The sequence below is a fragment of the Emydura macquarii genome, unplaced genomic scaffold (assembly GCF_026122565.2).
Source record: "Emydura macquarii macquarii isolate MOO-44397 ecotype Brisbane River unplaced genomic scaffold, CSIRO-AGI_Emac_v2 contig_3372, whole genome shotgun sequence".
Classification (NCBI taxonomy): domain Eukaryota; kingdom Metazoa; phylum Chordata; order Testudines; family Chelidae; genus Emydura; species Emydura macquarii.
Genome location: NW_027133509.1, coordinates 788,497 through 801,739, shown reverse-complemented (window position 1 = coordinate 801,739; position 13,243 = coordinate 788,497). Strand labels below are relative to the sequence as shown.

At 42.8% G+C, this 13,243-nt stretch overlaps 1 protein-coding gene across 4 annotated transcripts in view; it reads left to right on the top strand.

The window, feature by feature from the left end:
* Positions 1-13,243, top strand: part of LOC137143947 (nuclear GTPase SLIP-GC-like) — a 46,998-nt gene that overhangs the window by 17,186 nt on the left and 16,569 nt on the right. For all 4 annotated transcript variants that reach the window (XM_067534021.1, XM_067534024.1, XM_067534023.1 and 1 more), the window contains exons 7-11: positions 697-924; positions 1,796-1,971; positions 3,327-3,345; positions 6,298-6,387; positions 7,292-7,397. In XM_067534021.1, coding sequence (XP_067390122.1) covers positions 697-924; positions 1,796-1,971; positions 3,327-3,345; positions 6,298-6,387; positions 7,292-7,397 — 619 coding nt within the window. The remainder of the gene's footprint in view (positions 1-696; positions 925-1,795; positions 1,972-3,326; positions 3,346-6,297; positions 6,388-7,291; positions 7,398-13,243) is intronic.

Here is a 13,243-nt window from a genome sequence, read left to right as displayed (position 1 = left end):
TTGTTCCATTCACTCCCTCTGAAGCACCTGGCCCTGGCCACTGTCAGAAGACAGGATACTGGGCTAGATGGACCATTGGTCTGACCCAGTATGGCAGTTCTTATGTGGGGGGATGGGTGGGGTGGGTCCAGAGCGGGAGGAGGCTGGGGAGGTGAGCGGATAGGTGGGGTCCAGACAGGGGTAGGATGGGGAGGGAGGTGCTAGAGCAGGGGGAGGCATGGGTGCAAGGGGGGGTGCTGGAGCAGCAGGGCTAAGTGAGTACGGCCCAGTCTCAGACAGTGAAGGTGGGTGAGGGGCAGGCGGGGAGGAGAAGCAAGGAAATATTGCTTCTTGTCATCGGCTAAATGAACTCCACATTGTTTTTCCTGTGACATCACTTATATGAAGTCAACAATGCTGAACAATTCTACAAGTTTTACATGCGAGTGTGAATCATGCTGCATGAATTAAGGCAGTGGCTCTCAAACTATTTACCATCGAATCATTCCTTTATCAGAGAACCAAAAGTAGGAGGGGAGAGATTCAAGACAGTGATAGGAAATGGGTGATTGTGCAGTGGGGGATGAATAGTGTGGGATGAAACTTGGTCTCACAACACCCCCAGTGGAAGGTTGTTCAATTCATTACTGTTCACAGAGGACTTCAAGGTTCTATCACCATAGAGGGGCAGAGTTTGATTTATTTCTGGTGTCCCAGGCAAAAGAACTCTCTGAGAAACTGGACCCTTATATCCGGTGTCACAATGACAAGGATGTGGAGGAACCAGCACAGGATGAAGTGGGAACCAAGATGCGACTCTGGCCACTAATCAAATATGTGGAAGTGACGATTCCGAAGTCAGATGTGATTCCGGAAGGTGTCGTGTTTATGGATATTCCCGGGACAGGAGATTACAACAGCAAAAGGGATGAAATGTGGAAAGAGGTGACTTGCCAGCTCTGCGCTGTGTGGAAGGAAATGCTGAGACATGATTTGGCTGGAGAGTCTTTAAACACTGATTCTAACATCACTATTCCAGTGTAACAAAGGGAGCAAAGCTCTGGAGAGGGCAATGTGCTCTGGGGTCTGGGGAAGGCTTTAGTGGAATGGACAGAATCAGCACCTGAGGGTGCACCCCTGCTATTAGCTAACGCTGCTTCCCAGCTTGGATCACTGCTGCTGCTGGATTCCCATAGCATCAAAGGCCCATAGCACCTCCGCACGTCACTGGGAGACTGATGGTTTTCTTTTGAAGTGCAGATCCTGCAAAGATCACATGCTCCTTTATCTTCTCTCTCCTAGGGCTATCCCACTGAATGTCTACACAGCAATTAAACACCCGCAGCTGGCCCAGGTCAGCTGACTCCAGCTCGGGACATGGGGCTGTAAAATTGCCGTGTAGACGTTCACTGCATCTCAGGCTCCGGGACCTCGCCCTCCTCCCGTGCGGTCTAGAGCTCAGGCTCCAGTCCAAATGCAAATGTCTATACAGCAATTTTACAGCCCCACAGCCCAAGCCAGCTAACTCAGGCCAGCCACGGGTGTCTAATTGCTGTGTAGACATATCCCTAGAGGTCAACTCTGAACCTCCAGCTTGTGCTGTCCTGAATGGTACAGATGCATCATAGCTGGGGGGCTTGAACGAGGGGCTCAAATTGCTAACACAATCCTGCAGAGACTGAGCACTCTCCATTGCCATGGCCGTCAGTGGGGAATCGAGGGTGCTCCGCGTGTTGCAGGATGGAGCCTGGCTGCCTTTTCCCTTCCAGATATAATTCTCTCTCTCTCTCTCTCTCTCTCTGTCGTTCTCCTTAAGAGCATCAATAAATGTTCAGTAATTTGGGTTATCAGCAAGATCGAACGAGTTGTGGGGGACAAAGTGCATGAAGTGCTGCTGACTGAGAGCATCAAAGCTTACCAAGGCGGGATGTGCAGCGACATCGCTCTGGTGGTCACCAAGTCTGATCAGCTTCATCTGGATGAATACCTGAGGTAGTGGAATAGTCTATCCCCGGGCTTCAGGAAGTGTGAAAGTCCTTCCCTCAGAGATGTACAGTCTGTCTGCCCGTCTTCCTCCTGCAGCCCCTCCTTCTATCTCCCAGCCAGTCCATGTTCACACATCGGCTTCTGAAGCATATGGCATTTGTTCTGGCTGGTGTTTTCAGTGTCTAACAACAGTCTTGGTCTAGACCGGTGGTTCTCAAACGTATTTGATCACGCCTCCCTTCTTTGTGTCTAGTAATAGTTTACACCCACCCTTCTGCCACACACGTACATATACAGGGAAAAAATAAATCAACATGCAAATCTCACTAAATATGAAATTCAGTAAGGCATTGATTCAGACAGACCCAACGATCCATTGTAATAAGAGCAAAAGCAAAACTGCGGGGATGCTTACAATTAAATGTGAACACTGCATCGCAGCAAATGGATTAACAGACAGATGGCAACGGCTTTGTATAACACTATGCAAGCATAACAGAAATCCACCAGAATGCACAGCGCCATCTAGAGTCAGATGCACAGCACCATCTGAGGACTTTATATGTCTGGAGGAATCAGCTTTGCAGTTATTCACCACTGTGGGTGAAATGTGCGCAGGAAGTTTCTTTTTTCCTAAAGCTTCTCAGGGGCTCACTAGAATATATTCCACACCCCCAGTTCAGGGGGGCCCTTCCCCGGTTTGAGAACCTCTGGTCTAGACAGGATGAAAGTGTAGGTATCTGTGTGTATAACACTGTGCCCCTGAGAGAGTCGGCAGCAGGAACTGAATGTGGGAGCTGAGGATTGAAAAGCATCCTCTATTTTACAATTAAACTACGTGAAATCTGCCATAGCAGTCTTTTCATCTGAATGTATCCAATCTCTCCCAACCCAACACTTCACCAATGTCACCTGCCCAGCTGCAGTAACCACTCAGAACTTCACAGCAGTAGCGGGGATAGAACTCTGATCCTCCTCTTCCGAAAGTAACACTGGAGCTATAGGAGAATCAGTGTGTCAGGGGGAGCCAGTATGTCAGGCCTGACAAGAGCTGTGAACGACCAATTCACCTCTGTGTCACAGGCATTGGGAAGAAACAGGTCATTCTGTAATTGTCCTCTACAGGGATTCTTGCACCTTCCACTGAAGCACCTGGTGCTGGTCACTGCTAGGGACAGGATGCTGGGCTAGGTGGACCTTGGGTCTGATCCAGGCTGGCAACATCTATGAACACACTAAAGCCCACTTTTCAGGCTGTGTATTTTCACCTTCCAATAAACCCCTGCACATATTTATGTGCAAGGGGCATGACAGGATTTTTGTCAAACCTGGTTAAATGTGTCCTTTTCATTTTTTCCCAGGGAAAGAAAACAGAATAACGTGAGTATTTGCAGACTTAAAAAAAAAAAAAAAAAAAAAATTAAATTGAAGACGCTCCATGAACAAAACTGAGAGGTAACTGATTTGTCGTCTGAAGATGGTGTTATCCCCTAGGCTCCTAAATACAAAGGGTTGTACCAGCAAGAGTTCTGCTTACTGTAAGAGGAGCTGCAGGGCTAAATATTTTTAAAAATTAGGCATTTATAGCATCCACTGGGCCCAATCTAGGTATCGCCTGCTCATGCTCCACACATGAGCACCCCCATTCGCCTTGTGTGGCTAAGAAAAATGCAGTTTACCCCACAGTCAGGATAAAATTACAAGAGCTATCAGCATTTGTAGTTCAGAAAGGAAGTAGATCATCAGCTGGAATCAGGTAAATATCCTAAGAGCGGCCTGGTGCAGGGTGTGAAAGCCAGGAAGTCCCTTGTTCTTATCCCATCTCAGAGATTCGTAGTGTATTCCTTGGCAATTCTCTGTTCCTTAGCTTCTCCATCTGTAAAATGGGAATAATAGGGTTGTCCCTCAACATGGGAGCCCTGAGGAATGCAAAATGTTAGAATTTAGGCAGCATTAATAACAAAGTTGAGTGAACTCAGCCATATGGGTTTATTTATTTATGGCCATAATCCTAGTAGTATCTGAGCATGTCACAAACATTATTCAATTTATCCCCTCACCCCTGTGAGGCAGGGCCATTATTCCCATTTTACAATTGGGGAACTGAGGCACAGAGAGACTCAGTTACTTGTACAAGGTCACACAGGGAGTCTGTGACAGAGCTGGAAATCCAGTCTGGATCTCCTTAGTCCCAGTCTAGTTTCGTAGCCACTAGACCATCTTTTCTAGCCTTCTATGGTTTATTTCTGAATCATAAACAAGGGTTCAAAGAACTAAAATCAGTTCACAGACAAAACAAGCCTTGATCGAATGTTGTCCAATGTAAAATGACAGAAGATCAAATTAGGAGCTGAAGATATGCTTCAGATTACAATACAAATTAACTCCACTAGAGCTGGATTTTGTGTTTCATGTAGCAATGTCTGCCTCACTAACTAACCTGGGAGAAGCAGCTTACGAAAAGATAGTTTTAAATTACATGAACCAAAACCAAAATGAATGTTATTGAAAGCAATAATGCTGTTTAATTCTTTTGATAGTTCGCAGTTAGTTCAATTAATATAATTTAGCCAAGAGAAGGTTAAGAGGTGACTTGATCACAAACTACAAATGCCTACATGGGAAAGAGATTTCCGAGAGCAGATGACTCTTCAGTCTAGCAAAAAAAGACCTAACAAGATCCAGTGGCTGGAATCTGAAACAGGATAAATTCAAACTATGAATAAGGCAAACAATGTTAACAGTGTGGGTAATTAATCATTGAACCAATTTACCTAGGATGGGATGGTCACTTGGAGACTTTACATCAAGACTGACTATCTTTCAAAGGGCTTGTCTACACAGAGCAGTAATGTGGACTATGGGTGTGTGTGTGATTTCTAAAGTGCATTGGTCCATTGGTACCTGTGGGCTTTAACATAGAATCCTATAAGTGTAGGACAAGAAGGGACCTTGAGAGGTCATGGAGTCCAGTCCCCTGCACTCAAGGCAAGACTGAGTAATAACTAGATCATCCTCAACAGGTGTTTGTCTAACCCATTCTTAAAAAGCTCCAGTGATGGAGACTTCACAACCTCTCTAGGCAATTTGTTCCATAGCTTAGCTAATCTACCGGAAGTTTTTCCTAATGTCCATCCTAAGCCTCCCTTGCTACAATTTAAGCCATTGCTACTTTCCTGTCCTCAGACATTAAGGAGAATAATTTTTCTCCTTCCTTGTAACAACTTTTTATGCACTTGAACTGTTATGTCCTTCCTCAGTCTTCTATTTTATAGACTAAACAAACCCAGTTTTGTCACTCTTTCCACATAAGTCATGTTTTCTAGACCTTGAATCATTTCTGTTGCTTTTCTCTGGACTTTCTCCAATTTGTCCACATCTTTCCTGAAATGTGGCACCCAGATTTAGACGCAGTACTCCAATTGAGGCCTTATCTGTGCTGAGTAGAGCAGAATTACTTCTTGTGTCTTGCTTTCAATAATTGATTGTTCCTTCCTAAGTGGATACTTTGCATTTCTCCTTATTGAATTTCATCCTATTTACTTCAGACAATTTCTCCAGTTTGTCCATATCATTTTGAATTTTAATCCTATTCTTCAAAGCACTGGAAACCCCTCCCAGCTTGGTATCATCTGCAGGCGTTAAGTGTATTCTCTATGCCATTATCATAATCATTTATGAATATATTGAACAGGACCAGGACTCTGGAGGACCCCACTCGTTATGCCCTTCCAGCTTGGCTGTGAACCACTGATAACCATTCTCTGGGAACAGTTTTCCAACTAGTTATGCACCCACCTTATAGTAGCACCATCTAGGCCGTTTTCCTAGTTTGTTTATGAGAAGGTCATGTGAGACAGTATCAAAACCTTACTAAAGTCAAGATGAACCACATCTACCACTTCTCCCCATCCACAAGGCTTCTTCCCCTGTCAGAGAAAGCTATTAAGTTCGTCTGACATGACTTGTGTTTGACAAATTCATGCGGACACTTACTAACGTAGTGCTGTTTCAAATAGCATTATGTTAAAAGCACACTAGGGAACTTCTAGTCCAGGCCGGCAGGGTCCACAAGGACTAATTCATGTGCAACATGTTAGTAGGCTGTAGAACTCACATCCCTTTAGTTGACATTACTGCTTCATGTAGACAAGCCCTAAAAGATCTGCTCTAGCTCAAACAGAAGTTCTGGGCTTGATGTAGAAATTCGTGGGTAAAGTTTGCCCTATGTTATGTTGGAAACCAGATTAGATGCGGTCAGCTGGCTTCAAAAACTGTGGGAGCATTTTGGGGTACTACCTATAGTAACTTTCATTACCTTTCCAAATATAGAAACCTATAGAAACCAAACATGATGCCATTTTAGAGAGGAACACAACCGTGAAAGAGACGAAAAGCCGTGGAATGAAGAAAAAATTCAAGGTAAAATATATAACAATGGGTTTTCCAGTTACTGGAAACCTATTCCTATTATATTTCAGTAGCAAATGTGATGGTCCTTGGACTAATATTTATTACCAAGTGTTTTCTCATGAGATGGGATGACTTCTAAATGGTCTCAGTTATAGTATAAAAACCTGAATGTTAACATACAAAGTTACAAGTTCTAATGAATTCTGGGGCCAGATCTATCTCTGTCTTCACTGCCTAATTCCCATAAACTTTCATTGGATTTAGTTGCCTAACTTTGTTAGGCACTTCTGAAAACTCCATTAGGGAGCTCTCCTTTACCTCAAGTGATGAAAACCTGTGTGTTTGGAACTGACCATCCTCTCTGATTTGATTCTGAGTCATAAACAAGGAATCGAGGCGCTAAAGTCAATGCATAGACAAAGATGAGCCTCAGTTCGGTGTTTGATCAATGAAAAATTGACAACCCACATCAAATTGCTCCATAGTAATACAGAATTAGGAATTGAAGATGCACTGTTTGTCTGCAGCACAAAACATTCCTTAAACAAAGCCGATAATGTAGGGAGAGAGGAAAGAAGGCCTCAGAAAGGAAGAAAGATGAGCTGGGACACTGATGAGGCAGAGAGGTTCATGAAGCTGTTCATAGTGGCAGAAACTGCAGAGGAAGAGGCTCTTGCACCAACAATGGTGAGATGAGACAGAGGAATATGCTGCTAAAGGGAGTGAGGGAGTGCAGTTTTGAACTGGACCCTGATGTGAATGGGGTAGGTTGAGGATGCACAACTAATTAAATTAACACTCATTGCATCACTTATTGCGCTAACTGGGGTGGAATTAGGCAGCGACAATAAGGTTTTTCTAAAGCTGCTTCAATAACCCCACTTTTTAAATAGTCTCTCTCTGTTTTTTTTAGAGAACACTGCCGAGTGATTCAGAAATTCTGCACAAGCCTGATCTAGTTTACACAGTCAGCGCCACAGAATACTGGCAGGAGAAGCATCTCACTAAGGAAGAGACAGGTAACATGCAATTGTTCTTTCAACATGAATTGCTAAAATTAATTGTGCAAAGCACTTACTCTGCATCTCCTGTGTGCATCTCTTACTGGTGATGGGCGAAAATCACAGGTGCAGGAATTTGGTTCCAAGCAGCATGTAAATGTGCAGAAGCTTCCCCCCAAACTGTGGGGATTACATTTATTATTATTATTTGTATTACAATTACACCTGGCGGCCACAACCACAGTCAGGGCTCTGTGCTGCTAGGTGCTCTACATGGACATAAGAGACAATCCCTGCCACATTGTCCCTGCCCTTACAGAATGGGGGAGGCAACCTAGTGACAGATGATGTGGAAAAAGCTGAAGTATTTTTTTTGCCTCCGTCTTCTCAAATAAGGTCAGCTCCCAGACTACTGCACTGGGCAGCAGAGAATGGGGCAGAGGTGAGCAGCTCTCAGTGCTGAAAGAACAGGTTCAAGACTATTTAGAAAGGCTGGATATGCACAGGTCCATGGGGATGGATGCAATGCATCCGAGGGTGCTGAGGGAATTGGCTGATGTGATTGCAGAGCCATTGACCATTATCTTTGAAAGCTCGTGGCAATTGGGGAAGGTCCCAGATGATTGGAAAAAGGCAAGTATAGTGCCCATCTTCAAAAAAGGGAAGGAGGAGGATCCAGGGAACTACTGACCGGTCAGCCTCACCTCAATCCCTGGAAAAATCATGGAGCAGGTCCTCAAGGAATCCATTTTGAAGACTTGGAAGAGAGGAAGGTGATCAGGAACAGTCATCATGGATTCACCAAGGACAAGTCATGTCTGACCAACCTCATTGCCTTCTCTGATGAGATGACTGGCTCTGTGGATGTGGGGAAAGCGGTGGACGTGATGTTCCTTGACTTCAGCAAAGCTTTTGATACAGTCTCCCACAGTATTCTTTTCAGCAAGTTAAAGAAATATGGATTGGATGAATGAACTATAAGATGGATACAAAGCTGCCTAGATTGTCGGGCTCAACGGATGATGATCAACGGCTCGATGTCTAGTTGGCAGCCCGTAACAAGTGCAGTGCACCAGGGCTCGGTGCTGTGACTGGTTTTCGTTTCAAGTTGAAGTGCGGGAGGTCTAGGTTGGATATTAGGAAAATCTTTTTCAGTAGGAGGGTGGTGAAGTACTGGAATAGGTGACTGTTATGTTAAATCCTTGGAAAGTATTCAGAGAGAAATCAGCACGGAACACAGAGAGATGCAAACCCATGAAAAGTCTTTATTGAACTACACTAAAACCAGCCAGGACTGGCTGAGCTATCCCCTAATAGTCTAACTCTATTGCTATGGCAACAAGCTAAACTCTGTTGCTACAGCAACCTAGGCAATAAAGCAAGACACAAAATACAGAACATATTCCTCCTCCCCAATAAAAACACCCGTTTAACAGAACAATCACTAACTGAGGTAATGAGGTTTGACCGCCTCATTTCCTGGTTAAACCTGTGAAGGGAAAACAAGATGGGGTCTCTGTTTTTGCTGAGAACTGATTTTAGAATTCACTGTAAAAAGTCTGAGATAGAAAATGTTTTGTTAGCAGTTATTTAATCTTAGAATGTTTTGTAGTAATGAAATAGTTAAGAGATCTAGACACTAGTACAGATGGAATGCAGAGAAAGACCTTGTAACTTAGATAAGGAAAGTTGCAAGGATTCAGTTAGAAAATTCGTAGATAATACTTTTTAGTATGTATGACCATGGAAACTGTGACGTGTAAAAACTTGTTTATACCATCCTATAAATATGGTCAGTTTTTTGGAAGCAGGTGTCATTCCTTATATTTGAAGGGATCACCTTCTTTACGTAAAGAATAAACTTTGACTTTGCTAAATCTGTTGTTTGGCTGTTTCAGGACATTCCGCTGAGCAAGAGAACTTGTAAATAAGGACCCCTGAGTTTGGGTTCTTCCACAAATTGGCACCCAGATGGGACACGCCCAGCGCGCATCCTCCTCGTCCCGGCTCCACTGAAACTACCCAGCCGGCACCAGGTGAATTCACCTATTGGGATAACTTCTGCGGAGCTGAGACGGTGGGGAGGCGATAAGGTAAAGTCCCTTGTTTATTTTATTAGCAAAGTCTACTGGTATAATTCCAATCTGTAATTCCCTGTGTGGGTGAGGGTTGGTGTGCAATGTTATAATTCCAATCTGTAATCCCCTGTGTGGGTGAGAGTTGGTGAGCAACTTATGATCAGAAAACCCAGTTATGGGTGCGGGGCAATTTTCTCCCATCCCTGGGAGTCCTTTGGACTATATGGTTAAAAATTTTAAGTCTATTCCAGGTTCTAAGGGTTTGTCTGTAAAGCGCTTAATTTTGTTATGTAAAATGATATGGCCAGGTTGTTTTTCTGGAGATTCCAGTAAACAATGGCCACAGGAAGGTACCTTTGATCTAGATAAACTGCAGTGTTTGAAGGGGTTAATAGAAGATCCACACCCTAAGCAAATGGAATATTGGTATCTGTGGGATAATGTAGCTTTTAAACGCCGTACGGAGAGTCAGCTAGCTAGCTATAAATCAACTGTGAAGAATTTAGAAAGGAAATTGGCAACTGTTGCGCCGTCATCTGCACCGCCGATTTCTAATACTGGTGAATTTATTTCAAAAATCTATCCTTCTCTTACTAATCCTCTGCCTTACAATGAAAAGAATTTACAAGCAGGGAAAGCAGAGGAGGAGGATTGGCCACCCCCTCCTTGCTGTGTGTTTGAGGGAGAGGGAGAGTATAGGACTGGACAGGAATCTTCATTTTCCCCTACCGCACCCCCTGCTAGTACTTCCAGACTGTCAGATAAGCCTGTCAGTAAGGGAACTAGAGCTCAGGTTCGTCGTAGACTAAATGAAGAGCCTTCCTCTTCTGATTTATATCCTAATTCTTCTATTCCTATAATTCAAGCTCCATTAAGAACTTATCCTGTCCCTACTGGAGATGGAAGTATTCAGGAATCTCTTGTTCACATTCCCTTTGCTCCACATGATCTGCTTTTATGGCAACAAAGTATGCCACGTTTACGTGATGATCCAGAGACAGTGTATAAAAAGTTTAAAATTATTTTTTCTACTTATAATCCATCTTGGGCAGATGTTACTCAGTTATTAGATGCTCTTTTGACAGAGGAGGAAAAATTGAAAATTATTCAGGAAACTACTAAGCAAGAGGGAGGACAGGTTACTCGCCCATGGCCTATGGAAGATCCCTTATGGAATTATAATAGTGATGCAGGAAGGAATAATTTAATTAATCATCGTTTGGCTTTATTGGAAGCAATTAGAAGAGCAGCAAAAACCGGAGTTAATTGGACTAAGGTAGAATTATGTACACAGGGTCCTGATGAACATCCAGGAGATTTTTTTGAGCGATTGAAGAAAGCCCTTAGACAGCATGGAGGATTAAATCCTGATTTACAGGAAAATCAATCTATGGTTGCAGGTTTTTTTGTGAGACAATCAGCTGGAGATATTAGATCTTATTTTTATCATAATGCTCCAGGTTGGCAAGGGAAACCGTTGTCTGAGGTTATTTCCATTGCTACATATGTGTTTAATGGGAGAGAAAAGAAAAAGCAGAAAGAAACTTCCAGCTTACTAGCTCTTTCTCGGTATCCTAATAGGGGAGCCCCCCCTCAAGAACGCCGCCTGCAAGGCATAAGACAGACTGGCCGGGGACAGCCTAATGTAATTTATCAGAGGCAAGGGAGAGAAAATGCAGATGCTTGTAATTATTGTGGGGAATTTGGTCACTGGAAACGTGAATGTCCAGTAAGATTTAGAGGGCTTCAACCGCGTTTAAATCAACGACCCCAAAGTGAAAATGTTTCGGCCATTCGAAGGGAGGATGATTTAGAAGATATAGACTAGGATGAAGAGGGAGACTTCACTCTGCTAGCTTCGCTTGCTGTTTCATTTAATTTAGATTCTTCTGATCCGCAATTAAAAATTCAGGTAGGAGAACAAGTTTATAGTTGTTTAGTTGATTCTGGAGCGGAGTCAAGTTTACTTAAAAATTTTGAGGTCCCTCTGGACCCTAAGCATTCTATTCTGGTCGTGGGAGTGTCAGGAAAAATACACCGTGTTTCCCAGACTAAACCTACACTTGTTCGTATAGGACCTCTTACAGAACAACATGCTTTTTTGATTTCTCCAGATTGTCCTCATCATTTGTTTGGGAGAGACTTGTTATGTAAATTGAATGCCACTATGATTTTTACACCAGAGGGAATTTCTTTATCTTTTCCTGGTTCACTGGTTCCTTTATTTCAAGCTTTAATTACTGAAGTTGTAGTTAAACCTTCTCTTCCTCATCCTGCATTAAGTGAAGTACCTGAAGGGTTATGGGCTCATACTTCTACTGAAGTGGGATTATTAAAATCTGTAGATCCAGTTAAAATTACTGTTCGTCCTGGTCCACCGCCTTCGGTGCCTCAGTATCCTTTATCTCGGGAAGCAATAGAAGGAATTCGCCCAGTGATTCAAGAGTTTTTAAAGCAGGGTATTTTAGTACCTTGTCAATCTCCTTGTAATACTCCTATATTACCTGTTAAGAAACCTAGACCAGGTCCAGACGGAAAACCTGTGTATAGATTTGTACAAGATCTTCGTATTATTAATTCTTATGTGGTCCCACAACATTCAGTGGTTCCAAACCCAGCAACTATTTTAACTTCAATTCCACCCTTTTCCACTTATTTTACATGCATTGATCTTTGTGCTGCATTTTTTTCTATACCTATTCATAAAGATTCTCAATATTTGTTTAGTTTCACATGGCAAGGGGTCCAATTCTGCTGGAAACGTTTGCCACAAGGTTTTGTAAACAGTTCTACGATTTTTTCTCAAGCTCTTACTAAAGATTTACAGTCTATAACATTTTCTGAAGGTTCTGTTTTGATTCAGTATATTGATGATTTGCTTTTGTGTTCTTATTCTGAAAAAGCATGCATTGCTGATTCTGTGTTTCTGTTAAAGGCACTGTATGAGAAAGGGCATCGTGTTTCTTTGATAAAATTGCAGTTCTGTAAATTAGAGGTTCAATATCTGGGGTATCTTATTTCTTATCAAACACGTTTGCTTTCACCAGAGAGTATAGAAGCTGTTTTAAAAATTCCTAGACCTAAAACTAAAAAAAAATTCATGGGTTTTTGGGAATGGTTAGTTATTGCAGGCAGTGGATTCCTAATTTTGCAGTTATGGCTAAGCCTCTGGTCGCACTTACTAAAGTTTCTGAGACTGATCCACCTCTTTGGTCAGAAGAAGCTGAGGCTTCTTTCATTTCTTTAAAGCAAGCCTTGTCAATAGCCCCAGCATTAGGGCTCCCAGATTATAAAAAACAATTTAATCTTTTTTGTCATGAGCATAAAGGTACTGCATCTGGAGTGCTTACACAACCAATGGGAGGCTCTCAAAGGCCATTTGTTTATTTTTCATGTCAGCTTGATTCTGTGACACAGGGTTATCCAGCCTGTCTTAGAGCTGTGGCAGTTGCTGCTTTATTAGTTCAAAAAGTACAAGATCTGGTGCTTGGACATTCTTTAACTCTTTATGTGCTACATGCTGTAGAAGCCCTGTTAATTAAAGGAAAAACTCAGCATATTTCAGCACAACGCCTTACCCAATATGAAATTGTGCTTTTAGCAGCTGATAATATTACTATCAAACGTTGTGCATCTCTAAACTAGAGATTATTCTGCCCAATATTGTGGGTTTGCCCTAGCTAAAGATCCAGCCATTGAGGAGGACTTCTCTCTCTAGGTGGATTATGGCAGACTTCTGGTGTTCTTGCCCCGTAAAGTGTTATTGGTGCGGGTCTAACAATGGGC